Raw genomic sequence first — 21,227 nt, forward strand, 5'->3', positions numbered from 1 at the left:
CTGCCTGCCGGAGCTAATTATACCCCACTTGGCTGAAGGACAAGCCGTACCCGGAGCTGCCGCCTGTGTGCCACACCTCTGGTCCCCTTCCTACCCTTCTGCAGAAACGCAAGTTCCTCTGGGTGTGCGTGTGTGTGTGTGTGCAAATCCAGACTTCCCCTAACAGAAGCCTGCAAAAGTTGCACAAAGGCGGTTTTAGTGCCTGGCATTTCAGAGAGGTGGGGAGCCCCTTCTCTGGGCAGCAGCTGCCACTCAGCATAGAAGCCCCCCCTCTCCTCTTCCGGATCCCCGGGAGCTTCAGTTCCCACTTTCTTATGGCCTGCTGCCAACTGAGGCTGGGAGGCCAGCCCAGTTAAGCCCTCTGGGCAACCTGACAAACTGCCCTCTTCTATCACTGCTTTCTCCAGGCTGCTGCAGGCAAATCTGCCCACCCAGTGGGTCAGCGGCCTGCCAGGTAATGGGTAGGGGGGAGAAGTCCAGGCTCCAGAGAGGGTAGCCTTGTCTAGAAAAACTGCAGCAACCTTTTCCTCCACAGGGAATGAGGACTCGGGTGGGGGGTGGATAGGAACAGGCTCTTTGGAACATCCAGAACCCCCAGGGAAAGGGGCTTCCTAGCCCTTCTGCACACGCACACACACACACAATGCCAGTGCTTGCTTTGTGCCACAGGGCCAATGCCTCTCCCCGCTCCCAAAAGGCCTGCAATTCAGGCCAGGCCCCTCCCCTCCCCCTCCTGCTCATCTGGAAGGATGATCAAAGGGCCGGCAAGGGGGGGAGCTAGAGGGCAGCTGTGCTGGGGGAGGGGGGAAGCTTCTGTTTCGGGGAGGAGAGGCTGGCTGCCCAACCACCTTGGACAAGCAAGCTCCCTCCCGCACTGTGGCCTTCTTTCAGGAGCCTCGCGAGTGCCGGTCCTGCACCAGGTGTTCCAACATGGGTGGTTCTAGCATCCCACCATCCTGCTGACCACCATGGCAAAGATGGCGTGTCTCCCTGGAAGCTGACTCCCCCCTGCTCCCTTGGCACCTCTTCTGTCCAGCCAGGGAATGCTATGGCCCCGCAGACACACCCTGGAAAGCCTGGCAGCCCAAACTGAGTGCCCAAGGGCCACCGACACCCCCTGCCCCACCCCACCCACGCTGACTCATCCAAAGGCCTAATTCTCAGGCTTCCCCCTCCCTGCCTGGCACTCCTGAAACTCCAGGGGAAGCGGAACATCCGTGGCCCCACCTAGGGCAGGCACGTCCTGGCAGGGCAGCGCCTGGCACTCTGAGCGGCTCCAGCAGACCTCCAGCTGAAGGACAGGAGACAGGCAGCTCTCCCCCCACGCCCACTTCTTTGTACCTGAGGGGCCTCCGTGGAAGCCCAGACAAACGGCCCCCAATTCCCCAAAGCCGGAACCGAGAAGGAGAAAGCAGCTGGGGAGGGGGGGCTGCTGGGCTGCTTCGTGGGCCCAGGCAAGCCTCGCTCGGGGACGGGGGAGGGTAAGGCGAAGGGAAGGGGGAGGACTCCTCCCTCCCTCCCTCCCTGAATTCGCCCCCCGCCCGACCTTTGCCCGCCTCGTGCGGGCACTCGGGGCAGCCCCTCCTCCCTGGGGGTCGTGACCCCCCTTCCTTTGCTCCCGCCTCACTGACACCCCCTCCCCGTGGCGCCTCTAGCCCCCTCCCCCGCGCAACCCTCCAGGCGCCCCGGAGGGCCCGGGAAGCAGCGGCGGCGGCGGCGGCACCTCCCACCGGGGAATGAGCGGGGCGGAAAGCGGGGGAAGGCCGGACGGAGGCGCCCCGTCCTCCAGAGCCGCGGGGGACCCGCGGCGCCCACGCCTTACCTGCAGGCCGGGCCTTGCTCCTCCGCCGCCCGCGCCCCCCTCCGCGCCGCCCTCCCGGCAGAGGCTCCGTCCGGGGCGCTTCCCGCGGGAGGAAGGGAGGCTGCGGGATCCGGCAGGCGCGGCGCCCCCTTTCCCCGAAGCAGCTTCCGGGCCCCGCGAGGCCCCGCCCTCCCCCTCACGCATTGGCTCTCCGGGCGAGCCCCGGAGCCCCAGGTGGCCAATGGGCGGCCGCGGCAGCCGTGGCCACGCCTCCTCCACGTGCAGGTCCGTGATGACAGAGGGGCGAGGGAGAGGGGCGTGGCCGGGCTGTTCCGCCAGGGATCCTGGGAATTGTAGTGCACGCCCCCCCTCCCCGTCCTGGCGTGGTGGGGGAAGCCGTCCGCCCTCTGGCCACCCTCCTCCCGGCCCTGGTTTCGGGGAGGCGCCGACGCTGGAAGATGCAGGGAAAACCTCCCTGCGACCAAGGGACGCAGCGGGTTGTCTCTCCAGGAGGGCTTTTTTGTTCATTGCCCCAGCCTTGGGATTTCCTGGTGGTCTCCCATCCAATGGAGTGGGCCCTGTTTAGCTTCCCAAGGGTGGGAGCGGAGGTTCCCCCGGGAGCCAGAAGGAGACGGGCAAGCTGGAAGCCAGAGCAGGGCAGGAAGGACCCTGGGCCGTGCTCTGAGGATCTCAGTCCCAGTGGCTGGCAGAGGGTCTGAATGCACCCCAGGCAAGATGTGGCAATGACCCCAGCAGCCAAGGGGCAGCACACACACACACACACTTCCAACAAATGAGTCCCCCCCCCCTTTGCTTTGCTTCTCCCATTATCTTTTCCCTCCTGGGCTCTCCAACAGAGCCCAGTGGTGGCCCCAAGCAGAAGGAACTGGGCACCTAGTGGCCCCGTCCAAAGCTGATGGGGGGGGGGGGCTTTTCCAGCTGTATGCCTGCAGAAAATAGTCCCACCCCCACGCGCAAGTCTTTGAGGCTGTTGCCATGAAGCAACTTCATGACAGGCAGAGGATCCAAGCCGAGGCGCATCCTTTGTAAAAAATAATAATTAGATGGCATCTCCTACGCCGCCATCAAAGCTCCATGGTTTTTCTGGTATGCCTTCCGCATAAAACCCAGGCAGAGCATCAAAGGTGTTGTCATGGCTTTGATGTTTTGGCCCATCCTGTGGACACATCTGGACAAAGTCCTGTTTTCCCCCCCAATTCAGCTTGCCAAGGGCACCTTCCTCAGATGGGGAGAAATGTTCAGGGCACATCAAGCACAATGAACAAGACAAATCTAAGTTACCCTTAAATACAGGGCTCTCCAACTTTGGCCCCTTTAAGCCTGGTGGACTTCAACTCCCAGAATTCCCCAGCAGCTGGCCAGGCTTAAAGTAGCCAAGGTTGGAGACCCCCTGCTTTAGTGAGCAATTCCCTACCCATCAGGCACAAAAGGCCAGGTACACACACACACACACACAGGTCCAATTAAACTGGTTTATTGCTGATTAGGGCCACGCCCAGGAATCTCATCTCATCTGCTAGGAGTTAGATAAGGTTTAAGGGAATCCAAGGGAGGTTGCATTTACTTCCCTTCTCGGCTGGGATTCTCGGATTCTTTTCATTCCAGCGCCAGGCTCTGACACTCCTTTCCCTATACGGCTATAACCTTTGGAGATTATATGGAGAGCCCCTGGTTCCTTAAAGGAGGGATTCGTTGCATCAGACCCACGGAAATATCTGGAGATTGTCTTTATTTTATAAGAACCTCTGGCTGGATCAATAAAAGAACTAACCCTAACCTGCCTTAACCAAGAAGAATTCCCTGATCAAATTTGAAAATTCCGGAAGCGGGCTGCTGCTCTCTTGCGGCCAATCACCAGAACTGGCTTCAAACGAAGTTTCCAAGCAGAGTCATACAATAAATATTGAGCAGGTCTGTGACTCAGCTGGTTTAATCACGATTTCCTGAATAAATCATAAGCGCCTGAATTAACAGAAAACTGTAACCGTAAGTTACATACAGTTTAGCAACATCCCAACGGCAGATTTTGCAGAGCACGCCAAGCCAGGCCAACTGAATCCGGTGTAGAACGGTTAATCAGCTTTGAGCCACACATTTTGGGAAGGACGTTGAAAAGCTGCAACCTTTACAGAGAAGAATAATCAAGATAATCTGGGAAGAGAAACGGATGGGGAAGGGTTAGGCCTGGTCTGGAGAAAAGGCTCCACAGAGACACAATTGCTGCCTTCAAGAATCCATCGAGGAAAGAATCCCAAGGGCTGCCCCCAAAGGCACCACACTGGCTTTTCATGCTACACTGCAGCAGGGGCCTCCAAGCTTGGCAACTTTGTGGACTTCAATTCCCAGAATTCCCCAGCCATCCATGCTGGTTGAGGAATTCTGAGAGCTGAAGTCCACAAGTCTTGAAGTCGCCCAGGTTGGACAAAAAATTAGGTGATTTGGGGTCCGTCCAACCCACCTCACAGGATTGTTGTTGTGGGGAAAAGAGAGGAAAGGAGGAGTATTAGGTATGTTTGCTGCCTCCAGCTATTGATAGAAAATAACAAAGACAGGATAAACATCTAAAAGTAATATAGAGGAGAGGACTGACCCACGTGGGACAAACGTGGGCTGGATCGCTCTGTTCTCCAGACTAATCTTGCATGCAGCTTGCATAAAAGGCAGCCCCGCCCCACCCCCAGTGGACCAGAACAGAAGCCAATTCCATCACAAGCGTGAAACGACGTTTACAATGACAAGGAGAAAACTGGGTAGATCTGATCCCGATGCTCGTCCTTCCTTTATGTTCCGGTGAATCGGAGAGATGCCTGCCTGAGCCGTGTCCCGATCTCCCCCGTGCTTCCCGCAGCTTAAAGTTTCAGATTCCTTTGCTGGAGGGGGGGGGGGGTTTTCCAACCAGGAAGGCTGATCCACACCACAACCAGCCATGTCGATGGAGCTGGGCCCTCCTGCCCACTGCAGTTCTTCTGCCAGGGGTGCCTTCCTCCCTGGAGCAAAGAGCCTTTGCTTGCTGGAGGGGGAGAGAAAAGCCTTTTGGGGGGGCTGATTTCACAGGGGCAAAGTGACAACTGACAGCCTCCCCGCCCCCCTTCCTCTTGCCTCTTGTTTCTGTGGGAGCCTCTCAGGGCGGGCAGTCCCTGGAGTAGCCCAAACAGCCTCCCAGCTTCTGCAGCAGAGCTGAAATCTCGCTTCCTGTCCATTCGGCCACAGGAAAGAGGGCCGGGCCCCCAAGAGACGCTTCAGGATGAAAACAGGCAGGGGAAAAGCTGCGGCAGGCAGGAGGCGCCCCATTGTCTTGGCAGGTGCCTCATCCCGGTTGAGTCATGCAGCCCTTTGGCTCAGATGCTTCCCTCCAGAAGCCGAGTGCTGCCCTGCCATGCTTCACTACAGGGGCTGGTTAGGCACCCAAGCTACGCACTGAGATTGATAACTTTATTCAGCTGGACCTGAAACCACCGACCTCGGGTGCCCAGGAGCAAGTGGGCCGCAAGTGGGCATTCGTGGCACCGCAAAGTGAGAAGGCCTGCAATGTCTAGATAAAGCTGACACCTGGAAAGGGGATGGACTTATACCTTGCCCATCCTGAATACCCGTGAAATACTCTGTGCCCTTTAAGGGGAGGTTGCAGAAGCCGACAGGTGGTCTTAAGCCAGCGGCCCCCAATCTTTCCTGCTCGGTGGACTGGTGGGAGAAGGGGGGCAGGCGCCTGCGAGCATGAACATCCCGGGGCAAACGGAGCTGCACGTGAGCACCAGCTTGCAGGGCTTGGTTCCGAAGCAGCCGCTCCCCAGGGCCTTAAGGAGCCCAGAGCCTCTGCATTCTCTCGTCTTTGGGGGTTTCGCTTCGTGTGGGGTGTCAACACAGCCCCTCCCACTGGTAACCCAGGATGGCTGAGCAAAGGGGAGGGAACTTCTCTGCCCCAAAGACTGATGGGCTAAGAGGAGTTTAAGGAGGAAGGAGGAATCTTATGATCATAGATTCCTGCATCTCCTCCTGGAGAGGCTCCTGGGGGCCGGGACAGAGAGAAGGATCAGGACCACCGCTCCAAAGCCTTCAGAGGCCGGCTGCCCTGTCAGCGCTTCAGCCCCTGAGTCTATTTGCTGTGGCACACACGCACACACACACACACCCCTCCCCAGGGGAGCCGCCTTGATCCTTAGCCAAGGGAGGGGCCGCTTCTCAGCACAAAGATTTTCATGGTTCACCAACAAGGCAAACAGCAGGCGAGGAAAAGAGGAAGCCCAAAGCACAGCGAGGCTCCGCATGAGTTGTTTGATTTTGGGATGTTGTGGTCACCTGAGCTTGGCTTTACACAAAGGGTCTCAAATAAATGCCCCAAGTGGCAGAAATGGTTCCTGTGTTCTCTCTCTCTCTCTCTCACACACACACACACCCTAGAACAGGGGCCTCCAAACCTGGCAGCTTTAGGACTAGGGGACTTCAACTCCCAGAATTCTTCAGCCAGCACGAAGCCCACAAACCTTAAAGTTGCCAGGTTTGGGGAACCCTGCTCTAAAATGAAAACAGCCAGGCAGTTTGGGGGCTCCAGGGGGGCTCCATTGCCAGTTATCCACTCCCCCCACCGCCTTACTGGCTGAGCTCAACAATGGCTGTGCCACATGGGTCGCTGCAAGCCTGCCTCAGTGGCACGGGACCTCCGGCTGGATCAGGGAAGTGGCAGCCCCCCTCCCCCAGTCTGAAAGGTGAAGCCCAGAACGCCTCTGGGGAATTCCTCAACAGGAGGTTTGAAGGCCCCGCTCCTTCTCTGCAGGCAGCAGGTGCAGGTGGGCTGCCAGTTGGGGTTGGAGCCTGGACAGGGCTCCAGGAACCCCAAGGGAATGCGGGGAGGGGGCAGCAGTGGGAGAGCGGGCAGGGCGGGCAGCAGATCTTCTGCCTGTCCAGAGGCAGCAGCACCTGGGCAGGTGAGAGCATTTCCGGGCCGCTCAGCATCTATTCCCGGCCAGGAAAAGCAAATGAGCCAGGCCCTTTGATGGGCCCCTCGCCTCGCTCTGAAAGCCCGGCTGAGGCCCCCCACCCTCCCACGGCCATCATGCCCCTCCCGGCAATGCTCGGGCGGTACGGGGGTGGGGGGAGGCGTGGGGGGGGGGCAGCTGGGGGCTTTTCCCCTCTTCTACCTCCGCCCTCCCCGTTTGGCTTCAGGGCGCGGGCATCGGGGCCAGTCCTGGGGCGGCCTCCACCTTCCCGTCCTCCGGTGGCTCCTCCGGAAGGCGGGGACGTTCTGCCCGTTCACCTTCCCAGCCGGGGCAGCGAAGCCGAGCAACAGCGCCACTGAGCGCGTACAGAGCGCCGACCGCGTAGCGACTCCTGGGCGGCAAGCCCCGCCCTGCCCCAGGGGGCGTGTCCGCAGACGGCGGCCTCTGTGCCGGGCGGCCATTGGCCGCGCCGACGCCCCGCCTACACGGCCGCCGGACACACACACACGCACACACATATCCCGCGGCGTCGCTGTAGCGACGGGGTCTCCCGCGCGGCGCCCGAGGGGTCGGCCCCGGCCTGGCCGGCGGGCATGCGGAGCGCGGGTGCGGCCGGGAGGAAGCAGCGGGCGGCACCGGCCCTCCTCGGCCCCGCCGGGCGGCGCCATGTCCCTGCTCTGCGTCCGCGGTGAGTCCGGCCGGGGCGCTCCGGGAAGGGGCGGGGGGGGTCGCCGCCTTTCCTTCGTCTCCCCGGGGGCTGCCAGGCAGGACTCTCCTGCCGGGGCTGGGGACGCGGGTGGGCTGAAGCCAGCTGGGGGGCGTCCCGGAGGGCGGGGGCCTCGAGGGAGCCGCTTTCGGTGGGGCAGCCGCTGAAGAGCCGCGGGGGCGGGGGGTCAGCAGCAGCCCAGGCGGGCCAACAGGCGGGCACCTGCCTGGGGTGTTTGGGGCGGGGTGGGTGGGCGCTGCTCCCTCATCCCCCGGACTCCCAGCCTGGGGGGGTGAAGGCTTTCCGCCTGGGGGACCTGCCCTCCCGGGCTGTGGGCTGGAGCCTGTCCGGGGAAAGGTGGCCGCTTGAGGGGTGCCAGGCTGCGGGAAGCCGCTTCGGCTCAGCTGAGCCAGAATTGGGGGGGCCCGACTGAGAAGCCGATTCCGGGCGAGGGAGAAGCGAAGCGGGGGTGGGTGGGCGCGGCGGCGGCGGCTCTGACCTGCGAAAGGCTGCCCAAAGAACCGGCTGTTTCGGCGGGTCGTAATCCTCCTGCATGAGATGCCCGTCAGACATCCCGATGATTGCTTGTATGAAGAGCGGGCAGCGCTTGAAAATCCCTCCTGCTCCCCGGACTCCCTCGGGGTCTGGGTCTCCCCGGGGTTGCCCTGACCGGCCCCCCAGCCCCACCTGGAGGGTCGGAGGGTCAGGGGGACGCCCTGCCTTCACAGCCTGAGACCGGCAGGGCCAGGGGAAGGGATGCAGCTGGCACGCACAGTCTGCCCTGCCCCTGGAGCCCTTTGCGTGGGACCCGGAGAGCCTGGAAGCCTGGCCTTCTTTCGGAGGCTGAAGTGGGTGGGGTGGGGGCTCTGGAAGGGCAGAGGCATTCCCCCTCCTGGGGGGGGGGGGTCGCTGGCTGAGGAATTCTGGGAGTTGAAGTCCACAAGTGGCCAAGGTTGGAGACCCCTGTTCTGAGGGGCTCGTTCTCTAGCACGAAAACCTCTAGGCCTTCAGCCCAATTGCGGGGGGCTTCAGGGTGTCTCCTGCCAGGTTTCTCCTGGAAATGACCCCTCCAGGAACCTTTGAGCTCAGCTGAGGGGGGACTTCAGGGGTCCCGTGGGAAGGAAGCCTCCAGGGGTCCCTTCCTGAGCTTCAACCCACCTGGTGCCTCACCTGGAAGAGATCACATCAGGCAGTGAGGGGCTCCTCCTCCTCCTCCTCCCTTGTTCTCATGTTGGTGTGTCTCTTGGGGAGGGGGAGCTGCCAACCCAGCTTGCTGGGCAGTGAGGTCCAGGGGCCTGGCTGGTTGCAGAGGCGGCAGGGTGCGGGGTGGGTTCCTGGCGCTTGGCAGACTGGGGGCCCCATGGCTTTTACCTGCCCAGAAGGCTGATGCCGGGAGAAGCGCATAGCTCAGGGTGTGCGGAGGTTCCCAGGCATCCTCCAGGCCGCAGTTGTCCCCAAGGAGCTTTTCCTTCAAGAGGCAACCGGGCTTCCTTGAGTTTTCTTTCAAGGCATTTCACTTCTCACCCAGGACGCTTCTTCGGGGAAAGGAAAAGCACTTTGGGGACCAGCAGCCCCAGACTCTCCCCCCCCTCCCCGCATTGCCTTCTTTGCCACCTGGAAGGCTTCCGTGGGTGCTGGAGGTTGTAGTCCCAGAGGATGCCTTGGGGGCAGATCTTTCTGGCAGGGAGGCTGGCCGGTAGGGAGGCCTGCCTGTCCTGGGAGCCTCCGGGTGGGGAGAAGAGAAGGCCTCGTCCGCTGTGGCCCTTTGGAGAGGGCAGGGGCCCCTTCCTTCCAAGCGGGATTCTCCCCTCTGCCTGGCTGAGCCAAACCGATCTCTTCCTTACGTTGTGGTCGTATCGTGAGACACAAGAGGCGTCCTTTGTCCTTTGGCAGGTTAATCAAGCGTTCTTGGTCATCTTCTCGGAAGGGGCTCCTGGCCTTGCCCAGTTCTGACAGGCAGCGGTGGTTTTAAGTGTAAGAGTAAAATCCCAGGAAGAAGGAAGGCAGCGGCCCCCGGGGAAGTGCCCCCACCCCCTGAAAGTATCCTTGGCATTTGCAGGCCACTCCTGGAATGGAGCCCCCTCTCACTCGGGAGAGGGAGGAGCCCCTGTTAAGAGGGGGGGGGCTCCCCTCGAACTCTCCGGGGTGGGGGGGCAGGGCGGGATGCACCTTTCCCCCCCCCCTTCTTTTAACGAAGCGTTTTAAGTGGAGGCAGCAACCTCACACTAAGCAGGGGGTCAGACTAGATGACCTCCAAGATCCCCCCAAGCCTTCTGAATAATAAGCCAATAATAATAATAAGCCAATAATAATAATAATGATAATAACCCAGGGCCACGGATGATCCCTCTTGGGGCCGATGCCTGAATTAAATTGGCATGGCTTTGGCGGTGGGATTGTGCACCAGGAACCAGGAACCTGAATCCCGCCCTTCCCTTCCAAGTCCGGACGAGGAAGCTGCTTCTCTTCCTCCTCTGCCTTGGCTGGGTTCCCGGCTGCTGGGGGGCGGGGGTTGATTTTATATATTGTATTTATTTTATTTTACATTGCCCTGAGGCCAGACCTTTAAACTTGGGGGGGGGCTCTGTGTTGGGTGCGTAGTTGGAAAAAAGGGGAGGAATTGAGCCCGCCCGGCCTCGGGAGACAGGAAGGTGGGCAGGAGCCGTCGGAGGTTCTGTTATACCTGTGGCAAAGGAAACCTGGCCTCCCTCGAAGGGCTCTTTCCCTGGAAGCCTGCAGGGCCTTCCGGAGGGTTCTCTGTCGTTTAGCGCTGAGACTTGATGGCCGCTTCCTAGCCTCTCGTGGCTTTGCTCCCAGCTGTGCTGCCTGGGGAATTCTGGGAGTCGAAGTCCTGCAGGCTTAAAGGGGGCCAAGGTTGGAGACCCCTGCTTTACAGCACTCTCTGGGCTTTTGACAGCGTTGGCCTCTTTCCCCAACAATCTGGGTCCTCACTTTGCAACCTCGGAAGACTGGAAGGCTGAGTCCACCTGCCGTCCTGCATTCTAGGGAAGGACAAGAAAGAATGGAGGGAAATTAAAGGAGGAGAGAAGCAACTTGGGATTAGGGAGAGACTCCCGGACAAGTGAGGACGATTAACCAGTGGGACAGCTTGCCACCAGAAGTTGTGGTGGTGTTTAAGAAGAGACTGGACAGCCCACTTGTCTGAAATGGTGTAGGGTCTCCTGCTTGTGCAGTGGGTTGGACTAGAGGACCTTCAAGGCCCCTTCCAGCTCCATTCTGATTGATTCACTGACCGTTTTTAAATAATGGAGTAAATTGCATAGTGATTTAATACTGCTGAGGGCAAAATGGTTCAATACCTATTGATCCTCATAGTAATCCCAGTCTTGGATTCTCCTGAGCGCAAACGGGGCTGTCTTGCCAACACCGGCACCTCTTTGAAGCAGCTTCGGAGCAGAAGCCCCCCCGACCCCTCGCCCGCATACATACACACACCACACACACACACACACACACCCCGGGTGCTTTGCCTGCCTCCCATCCTTGCTGGAAACAGAGCAGAGTCTTCCGGTCTGCTGACCAGCCCTTTTGTTGTGGAGAGCTGTTGCAGCCAGTCTTGTACGCTACACAGGTCGTCCTCGACTTACAACAGTTCACTCAGTGACCGTTCAAAGTTACAATGGGATTGAACAATGTGACTTTTGACCCACTCCCCCCCCAGAGCCCTGCCCGCCTTGTAAAGGTCCTGCCGAACCCCCCCGGGAAACCAGCTCTGCCCTGGGAAGGAGAAGCGGGACCTCCATGCAAGGAAAGGGTGGAGTGGGCAGCTCTCAAACCTCGCCCAGCATGGAGGGGCGGCCCGTTAGTCCAGGCCCCTTTGCAGAAGCGGCGGGGGGGGCACTGGGGTGCTCGGTGCTGGGGCCGGCCCCCATTGCCCCATTGAAGGGCCATCCAGAGAGGAGGAGCAGCCCTCAGGGCGGCCCCCCAGGGTCATCTCCCAGCAGGCCAGAGGGGCCAAGCGGTGCCCCCGGCCCAGCGTGAAGGGCGTGAACTGGCCAGTGTGGGTCTCTTCCCCGGAGAGGGAGGAACGGGGCAGGCAGGGCGGGGTGCGAGCAGGACCCTCCGGGGCAGGTAGGGCGGGGGACGCTGCCCTCTTTCCCAAAGCACCCCCCCTCCCGCCCCCACCCCTAAGCAGAACTGAGCACAGGGAGAGGCCGGAGTCAGCCACAGCTGGAAGAGAAGCGCAGAAGGCAGCCAGCCTCTGCCTGGAAGGGGAGGAGGGAGCTTTGGGGGGGTCCTGGGGGGGGCTTCGGGGCTTGGAGTTTTACCGCTCCCAGTTGCTGCAGAAGGACAGACGTCGGACCTGGCCAGCTCCATCCCTGTGCAGGCCTTGCTTCCTCCCTGGGCCGGAGCTTGTGCCACAGCAGCTAGGTGGGGCTGGGGGCTCTGCTGGAGTCTGAGAAATGGCCAGGGGGGCGCCTGCATCCCTGTTTCCCAGGGTCCCAGATGAGCTGCTCTCTGGTGGCTCTGGGTGGCCCTCGACTTAACAACAGTTCAGTTAGTGACCATTCAGAGTTAAAACAGCGCTGGAGAAAAGAGTTATGACCGGTTTTCGCACTTACGGCCCTTGAATTATCCCCGTGGTCACCTGGTCAGTATTCGGGGGCTTGGCAACCGGCATGAACTTACGTCGGTTGCTGTGTCCCGGGAGTGGGGGGTCCCGCGATCCCCGTTTGCGACCTTCTGGCAAGCCAAGTGAATAGGAAGGCCAGGTTCCCTTCACAGCCCGGTTACTAACTTAGCAATTGCAGTGATTCGCTTAACGCCTGGGGCCAGGAACGTCCCCAAATGGGGCAAAGCTCCCTTAACAACTCCCCTGCTGAGCAGCCAAACTTCTGGGCTTGCAGGGGGGAGAGGAAAGCCCCTGGCCCAGGGCTAGAGAGGAGTCGGGCCAGCTGACCAGCCTGGAGCCCCATCAGCGTGAGACCATTCAGCTGAGCATGTTTGATCTCTCCTCCAGCCAGCTTCCAAGTTGGGTCGAACCAGAACTGGCTTGCGTGGTTGGCCAGGGAACCTGCCCAGCTGGGCTGTTGCTGTGGAGGAGAGGGAGAATCCGAGACCCCCACCCCACCCCAGGCACCCCCCCCCCCACCCAGAAGGCCTTCAGGCACCTGTGGCTGGATGCGTCCATGAGAGCCAGCAGCTCTTCTGCCCCTCCCCCTTTTAGTGGGATTTCTGCCACCTGCAGGGGGGGGGGGGAAGCCCCTCGGGAAAGGGCCATCGGAATTGGGGGGGGTTGCAGGCAGCAATGGGGGGGGGTCTGCACTGCAGCCCTCCTCAGATAAAGACGGAGGCAGGCTCCGCACCCGTTGGCAGTCCTCCTGACCGGCTTCGGGGGAGGGAGCCAGGGCTAAAGTGGGGGCCATGCTTGGAAGGTCCACCCAGTGAACCTCGGAAGTACAGTACGGACCCCTGGCAGGCAGTCCTTGTCTTACGACAGATCGCACAGGGACTGTTCAATGTTGTAACTTGTTTGGGAAAAGTGGGTTGAGATGTTCCAAGTTCTGGTGGTCAGTTGTCTTCCCCCTCCCCGCCCCCAGCACAGTCGGCTGCATCTACAGCAGGGTGTCCAACCTTGGCCACTTTAAGACTTGTGGACTTCAACTCCCAGAATTCCTCAGCCAGCTTTGCTGGCTGAGGAATTCTGGGAGTTGAAGTCCACAAGTCTTAAAGTGGCCAAGGTTGACACCCTGATCTACAGTCACAGTGACTGCTTTTGGGTATCGTGGGCTGAAAACCCTTCAGCCAAACCGCCCGGTGGGTTCAAAGCTCCATGAATTGGTGGCTTTTGCCCTTGTGCTGCAACCCCCAAAGGCGAGGCAGCTTCTGGAGGGGCAGAGAGCTGCAAGACATTTGGGCGAGGGAGGGGTCTCCAAGCTTGGCAACTTTAAAAGTGGTGGGCCTCAACTCCCAGAATTAATCGGAATGGAGCTGGAAGGGACCTTGGAGGTCTTCTAGTCCAACCCCCGGCTCAAGCAGGAGGCTTTACACCGTTTCAGACAATCTCTGCTTAAAAGCCTCCAGTGTTGTTCCACCGGTTAATTGTTCTGTTAGAAAGTTCCTCCTTAGCTGCAGGTTGCTTTTCATCCGTTGTTTCTTGTCCTGCCTTTGGGTGCTTTGGAGAAGAGCTTGACCCCCTTCCTCCTCCTCTTTGGGGCAGCCCCTGAGATACTGGAAGGCTGCTCTCCCCCCCCCCCCGTCCTCCTTTTCTTCAGACTAGCCAGGCCCAAATCCTGCAGCCGTTCTTCGCATGTTTTAGTCTCCAGGCCTTCAGTCGTCTTAGCTGTTCTTCTCCCTTTCCAAAGTCTCAACCTCTTTCTTGTAACGTGGCACCAAAACCGGACGATGCAGCCTATCCCACAAGTGTGGCCTAACTAAAGGCTTTAGGAAGTGGTTCTAATACTTCATGTGATTCGGGTGCTGTGCCTCTGTTTACGCACCCCAGGGTTGTATTAGCAATTCCTGTGAACTTCAACTCCCAGAGTCCCCCAGGCAGCGTGGCTGAGGCAGCCCCGGCGGTCCCTTCTGGGACCCGGCCCCACTCCTGCCTCCGCTGCCTTCCCGATGCTCGGCTAGGAAGACGCCGGGCTGTTTGCTCAGGAGCCTGCAAACAATGCCTGGCCTGCGTCATCCTTGGCTCAGTTGCACGGAGGCAAACAAACAGGGATTTGCAGCAGATGGGACCCGTCGGACTGGCTGCGTGGCGTCTCTCCAGGCAGGCGGGCAGGTGGACTTCCTGGGCAGGACTGGACGCCCGTCCAGGGAGCAGAGCGTGGCGGAACGGCCTCTCCTCCCCCCCCACCCCCGTTGAATGCCCGGGCACCACAGGAGGCCTTTGCCTCTCCCCTCCCCCCCACAAAAAGGGTGAAGCGTCCTCCCCCCCCTTCAGAAAGCTCCGATTTCTGCTTCTGGGAATAATTCCCTCCTCCCAAACCTCCGGGGAGTTCAAATCCTAGAAATATCCTGATAGTTGGACACCTCCTCCCGCAGGGAGGGGGGGGCCTTGTGACTGCACTTCAGACCAGAACATCTGTTGCTTAGTGAGCCGGTTGTTAAATGAGCCACCCCTGGTTCTACACCACCACTTTTAAACAGTTTTTAAAAATTGCATTTAAAATAGCGATAAAAGAAAAACGAAAGAAACAAGGAAAAGAAATACGGATAGTTCTCGACTTGCGACCACAACGGAACAGAAACCTTCTGTTGACAAGCGAGACATTGGTGAAGTGAGTTTTGCCCCGTTTTACGACCTTTCCAGCCACGGTAGTTAAGTGAATCCGGCTTCCCCGTTGACTTTGCTTGCCGGGAGGTCTCCAGAGGGGATCCCGTGATTCCCTAGGACACCACGCCCGTCATAACCGTGAGCCAATTGCCGAGTGTCCAAACGGGGATCAGGTGACCATGGAGGAAGCTGCACTGGCCCTAAGCATGAAAAACGGTCATGATAAGCCACATTTTTCAATTTGGAACGGTCACAAAATGAACTGTTGTAAGTTGAGGAGTCCCTGTACATGATTTTAAAAATGCATATCAAGTTCTTTAAAAAGAGTGACAAAACACGACAGGAAAGCAGGAAATCTAACGTAGGATATGTCGTCGTAACTTTGAATAGTCCCTAAACAGACTGTTGTAACCGGAGGACTCCCTGAACTAGCCGCCTTCCCTTGTTTGGGGATTGTGTCCCGTCTCTCCTGCTCCGCCTGCCTGAGCCGCTTCCCTCATGTTCCTACGAAGCAGAGCCTGCCCTGAAAGTAGCTGAGTCGGCTAGAAGACCTCTAAGGCCCCTCCCAGCGGTGTTCTGATGGCAGCGACAGATTGAATGATAGCACCTCGACAGCAGCGTCTTCAACCTGGGTGGCTGCAACTCATCCCTGATGCTGCTTTCTGTGATGATGATTCAACAAGCTAAGCGCCTTGGTCTTCCTTCGCTTGCTCAGGCGGAGCAGGAGGAACCTTCGCCCCAAAGCGAAACACCATAGAGTTTCTCAGCCTGGGCGGCTTGGAGAGGGGTGGACTCCAACTCCCAGAATTCAAGCTGTGCTGGCTGGGGAATTCTGGGAGTTGGGAGTCCCTCCCTCTTCAGGCTGCCCAGGTTGTTTCTCACGCCTGTCTTATCCCACGTCCTCCCTCGTGATGCCGTCCCTGCCAAGGCAAAGGGACAGAAGGTTTCTCCGGGTGTGTGTGTGTGTCTGTGTGTGTGTGTGTCTTTGTGCGATGCCGGCACAGACAAACTCTGCAGACAGCGCTCCTGACTGATCAGGAATCCGAAGAGAGCAAAGAGTCCAGGCAGAAACCTTAAAAGTTGTGGGTGCTCCGTCACGGGTGTTTTTCAAAAATGCTGGACTGGGGTGGTATAACGTCTCCTGCCCTGGTCGGGGGGGGGTTGGACTAGAAGACCTCCCGGGTCTCTTCCGTCACCAGGATTCCATGTTCCGTGTTCTGTGTGTTTCTTGTTGGCTTCTGGTGTTGAATATGGGACCGTAGACAACTTGGATGTAGCTCCAGAATCCTCCCTCATTTTCCATGAACATATTCTTGGAATCGAAAACCCCCCACAGAAATTCTCTCAGCAAAGATTTTATTTTCTGAAAATACTTCCTGGATGTTGGAGAGTGAACCGCTCGGTCTTTAAATGGATCCAGCTTCTTCCCTCTTCGGCTTGGCTGGTGGGAAAGTTGCAGGGGCCCAATTGTGTGACCCTGGGATGCCGCAGCCCTTGTTCCCAACCGTCCCAAAGGGGCTTTTCCAAGGAGCCAGTGGACTTTCTTTGTGTTTCCCTGAAGACATTTCGCTTCTCGTCCAAGAAGTTTTTCCACTTCTGAAGAAGCTTCGTCTGTCAGAACTGAGGAAGCTTCTCAGGGGAGAAGGGAAACGCCTTCGAGAAAAGAGCCCAGTTGCCTCTTGAAAGAAAAGGAGAAGGAAGGAAAGCAGCCTCTCTTTTATACCTGGACATAATTGGATTATTATGAAATATTTCTTGGTGCCCTTCAGTCAAGTTGCGCCTGCTCTGGGACTCGGCCGGGACCATAACTGGGTTTTCCGTTGTGTTGTCGGCTTCCCTGGGACGAACCCTTCGGAGGGCAGCAGGCCACACGTGAGCCAGTCGTGGCCGCTCCTCACCAGAATCCCACGGGGGAGGTTCATGCAGGGGTCCAGCTCCTTTGTTGGGGGCTTCGTGGGGGAGACAGGCCCCCTGTGGTGCCTCCGGTTCCCTTCTCCGTGGGGCCAGAGGGCAGAGAAGGCCACCAAACTGGGTGTGGCAGTTCTGGTCTCAGTTGTGTGGACGGAGGTAAGTCGAGGACGGCTGCCTGAATAGGGATGCTCCCGACCATTTGCAGAGTGGGGAACGGGAGGCCCCGGGATGGAAGCCGGGGGGGAGAGCTGGGACAGGAAGGCCCCAGAACGTGCCCTTTGCCCCCCAGTGCCTCTAGAACGGAGGCCCCCCTAGCCAAAATGCGCCCACCAGCCACATCCGGCTGCCACTCTGGGCAAGGGGCCTTCCTCCTCCTCCTCTCCTCCTCCTCCCCTTGCGTGGAAGGCAGGCTCACTTGGGCCCCCGGTTGAGCCTCGGGGAGGGCGAAGGGCCTCTTGTGGCTCTTCTCTTTGGGGGCCTGGGAGGTTAAGAAGGGCCGGCCTCAGTTCCCCAGAGGTTGGGGTAGCGGAGGAGACAGGGTCAGCTTCCTCAGGGGCGGGGGGGCGGGGGGGCTTTGACGCCAAGGGTTGCTGTGGCCGGGAACAGCAGCCCCACCCAAGAAGGAGTCCCAGGTGCCCGAGGTCCCTGTCAGCCACACGTCCTGCTTAACGGAGGCTGGGCGAGCGAGAGCAGAGGCGGGGGAGGGGGTGAGGAGCCCCTCAAGGCAACCTTTAAAGGGGGGGGGGGAGGTCCAACCGTGGCCACTTGTGGACTTCAGCTCCCAGAATTCCCCAGCCAGACCAGGCGGAGCTGTTGACTTCTCCGGCCTGCGTGCATTTCTCGTCTGCCTCTGGGGGCCTTTTCCCTGTTGGCTTCCTGTCATTCCCTTCTGCCTTGGGGCAAGGCCAGCCCCCGCGTTGGGGTTTGGGGTATGGGCTCCTCCAGAACAGTCTCGACACTTGGCAGCTCCATAGAGAAGTCCAGCGGCTTTCTGGGCGACGTTTTGGGGAGCGTTTGGTCCCTCTTCCTAAGGGGGTAGTGGGAGGGAGGGACTGGCCTCAAATCCCCCAGCCGGCTTCGGTCCTGAGGGAGGAGCAGAGCTTGGATTGCTCAGGAAATGCCCTAACCACTAGGCCTCGTGGGCCCCTCGTTGGCCTTCCGAGCTTTTTGGGCAGGGGCCGGATCCCATCCTCCCTGGCCAGAGTCTGTGGCCCTGGAGACCCAGCCGGACTGGATCCTACACCTTCATCCCAGGACGTGGGGGGGGGGTTGGCCTTCCTTCCTTCCCAGGTGGGGCGTTTTTCTAAGCGGACGGTCACCGAGGGCCCCTCCTCCCTGCCTTCCCCGCCTAGCGAGGTGATCCCCCCACCCCCGGGGGGGGGGATTCACCTGTTGGGAGAAATCTCCTTTTGTCTTTTTCCACCCTACTTGCGCTCTTGGCAGACAGCCTAGACTTACTGTCTCCGAAGGAGGTTTTTTTCCCCCCTTGGCTGGTACTTTCTCAAAGGGGAAGGGTTGTTTTAAGCTTTTTACACGGCTGTTGGGAGGAAACGCTCCCCAGTCGGAGTTAGCGCTTTGAAGAAATAATTGAACAACGAAGCAGAGCCGCCAGAAAGGAGCTTCTAATGACAAGGAACCAAGGTGAGGGACATTCAGCAAGGCTTCTTCGCTAGCTAGAAAGATTGACATTCAAACGTGAGTTTATACCCCCTTTTTGAGTTTTGGTCTAAAACTGGCGACCGTTCAAAGTTACAATGGCACTGAAAAAAGTGACTTAAGACCATTTTTCACCCTTACGACCGTTGCAGCATCCCCACTGTCCTGAGAGGCCAGGCGAGGAGAAGCCCCCCTTGATGTGAGTGACGTCGAGTAGGCCACGCCCACCCAGTCACATAATCAGCAAGCCACGCCCACCAACTAAGCCACGCCCACGGAACCGGTTGTTTAAAAAATGAATCCCCCGCCCCCCCCCCACCCGGGGTGAAGGAGGTTTGGGGAAGGATTTGAAGCCTTCCGCTGCTCCCAGCGCCTGGCCTCTGGCCTCCCGTTCCCAGGCACCCACAGCCGCCTGGGGGCCCAAGTCTCGCTTCCTGGCAGGCTTTGTAGCCTTCTGGTCCACAGGTGAACTTACACCTTCCGCTCCCTTCCCCAGTTCTCTCCGATTTCCCGAAATCCCCCCGTCTCCATCTCCCCCCGTTCCCCTGAGGCCCATGGCCTCTGCGCTTCCTCTCCTGAACTCCCAAACCGCCCCAGCCGCCAGACACCTGCCGGAAGGGCCTGAGACCTGCCAGCCCTCCGAGAGAGGGACCCTCCCTGTTCAGTCGTCCCCTCCCCTCGAGGGGCTTCTTTGCCTTCCTCCTCTGGGGGTCTCCGGGTCCAACTGGGCATCGAGGAGCCCCCTCTGACCCTGCCCCGCGGCCCCTGAAGGACCACCTTCGCCAAGGGTCCAGGGGAATTCAGGCAGCCCTTGACTGATGACCACAATGGAGCCCAAAATTTCTGTCGTTAAGTGAGACATTTCTTTAAGTGAGTTTTGCCCCGTTTTATGACCTTTTTAGCCACAATTGTTGGTAAGTTCGTAAAGGTGGTCATTAAGTGAATCAGACTTCTTCCCCATGGACATTGGCTCTCTGAAGGTCACAAAAGGGGATCAGGTGACCTGGGGGCATGGCAGCTGCTGTCATAAGTACGAGTCAATGGCTGAGCGCCTGAATTTTGACCAGGGGACCAAGGGGACGTTGCAAAGGTTGTAAGTGTGGAAAAGGATCATAAATCTCTTTTTCAGTGATGATGTAACTTTGAACAGTCATTAAATTAACTGTTGTAAGTCGAGGACTAACTGTACCATTAGGGCAAGCGAGCGGTCAATGGTTTCTTCCAGAGAAAATGCTTATTAAATGCATCACGAACTCCAGGAGACGCTGCGCAGCTGGCAGGGTGGCCAAGGCTCTGGCTGAGGGCAGGAGGCAGGCAAGGCTGTGTGGTGGAGATTCTCCGCCCGACTCCAGGCAGAATCTCTTGGGCAAGTCCCTTCCTTCCTTCCTTCCTTCCTTCCTTCCTTCCTTCCTTCCTTCCTTCCTTCCTTCCTTCCTTCTTTCCTCCCTCCCTCCCTCCCTCCCTCCCTTCCTCCCTCCCTTCCGGCAGCAAATGGGACAGATTGGGTGCCCAGCAGCCCCTCCTGCTCATTGTGCCCGTTTCCCCCCTCCCCGCCTTCCCGGAGAAGGGGGCAGAAGAGCCGTGGGGTGGAGAGAATGGGGACGGGGCAGGCCCGGAGGTGGCACTGAGGGGCGCAGAGGGTCCAGGCTGCAGCCTGCTCTGCCTGGGCACCTCCCTTCGCCAGCAGCAGTTGGCACGAGCCGTCTTGTGTTGCCAGGCCGCCTGTTTCCGTTTCCCCAGGCTGGGGCCCTCCGAACACGCCAGGCCAGACACGGTTGCCACGATGGTGCCCTGGCCGGCCTCTTCCTTCAGCGCCCTGGAGCTTTGCGGCTCACAGGCTCTGTCCCGAGGGGGCTGCGCTCCTCCCTCTGGCAGCCTGGTGACACCCTGGCGGGCTTCCTCCCCTCCTCCCTGGTGGCTCTGCCAAGCTCCCCTCCCAGGCCCCGGGTCCCGCCCTTCCTCCCCGCCCCTCCACTGTGCCCCGGGGGTGGTGGGGGTGGGGAATTGATCCTGCCAGCCTACCTGGAATGACAACAGGTGCAGCAGCGCTTGCCACCTGATGCACTCCTGGCGTCTGCCAATTCCTCCCTCTGTGTGTGTGTGTGTGTGTGTGTGTGTAGCAGGAGGCTGGGGATTAGAGGGCTCTGGGTATAAGCCGATCAGGAAGGCTTGTCTGGGACTGGAGGGTGCTGGGGAGGCGCACATCTGGAGCTGAGCTCTCCAGAGGGTCTGGCTCTCCTCCAGGCACCCCCCTCCCCGCCTCTCCTGCCGGCCTGAATGTGCCCTGGGCCAGCAAGGGTGGGACGCTGCCTCCCCCTGGACCCCACAGCAGCAGTCCCACCCCAGGGCAAGAGGCAACCCCTGGCAGAGAAACTTCTTAGCCGAGGAAAGGGGGAGGTTCCTTTACTCCTAGGTGGCTTCCTGGCTTTTCAGGGGCCTGGGAGATGGCTAGCGAGCCCTGGAGCTGGAGGCGGTCAGACCCTTGGCCTCAGGGGGGCCCCTGCCTCCTGCCCTTCCCCACCCTTCTTGCTGGACCAGGATTGCTCTTTGGCGGGGCGGAGGTTTCTGGGGCCTTTGTGTGGGGCCCAAGAGGCCCCTCGGTCAGAAAAGGCTGTTCCTCACCTGGGGTCATGTCCCCCCCCCCTTAGAATCTGACTTGGAGGACAGAGGGTGGGAGGTTGGGGAGGAAAGTGGGGAAGGGCACAGGCTGGCTGGGCATTCAGAGGAAGACCCAGGCCCACCCCCTCTTCATCCCAGGGCATGCAGGGAGGAGTGGATAAGGGAGAAACCTGGGTGGCGTGGTCTACGGGGGAGGAAGGGCCATGATCCCCTTCGTGGGCTGCAGCTGGGAGGACTGTTTAAAAGGACAAACTGCGCATGGCAAAGTTGCTGGAAGCAAAGCGTGAAATAATTCTAGTCTGTCAGTTCTTATCTGAGTTCTTGCCTCCCTCCCAG

At 59.4% G+C, this 21,227-nt stretch overlaps 1 protein-coding gene across 1 annotated transcript in view; it reads left to right on the forward strand.

Annotated features, from left to right (window-relative positions):
• Nucleotides 1–7,276: 7,276 nt before the first annotated feature.
• Nucleotides 7,277–21,227, forward strand: part of UNC13B (unc-13 homolog B) — a 112,979-nt gene continuing 99,028 nt past the window's right edge. Inside the window, 1 exon segment of the mRNA XM_087923234.1 lies at nucleotides 7,277–7,444. Within this exon segment, the coding sequence (XP_087779360.1) occupies nucleotides 7,423–7,444 (22 nt within the window). The 5' untranslated portion in view covers nucleotides 7,277–7,422.

The sequence above is a fragment of the Pseudonaja textilis genome, chromosome 2 (genome assembly GCF_049901715.1).
Source record: "Pseudonaja textilis isolate UNSWEBS1 chromosome 2, rPseTex1.2, whole genome shotgun sequence".
NCBI classification, from domain to species: Eukaryota; Metazoa; Chordata; class Lepidosauria; order Squamata; family Elapidae; genus Pseudonaja; species Pseudonaja textilis.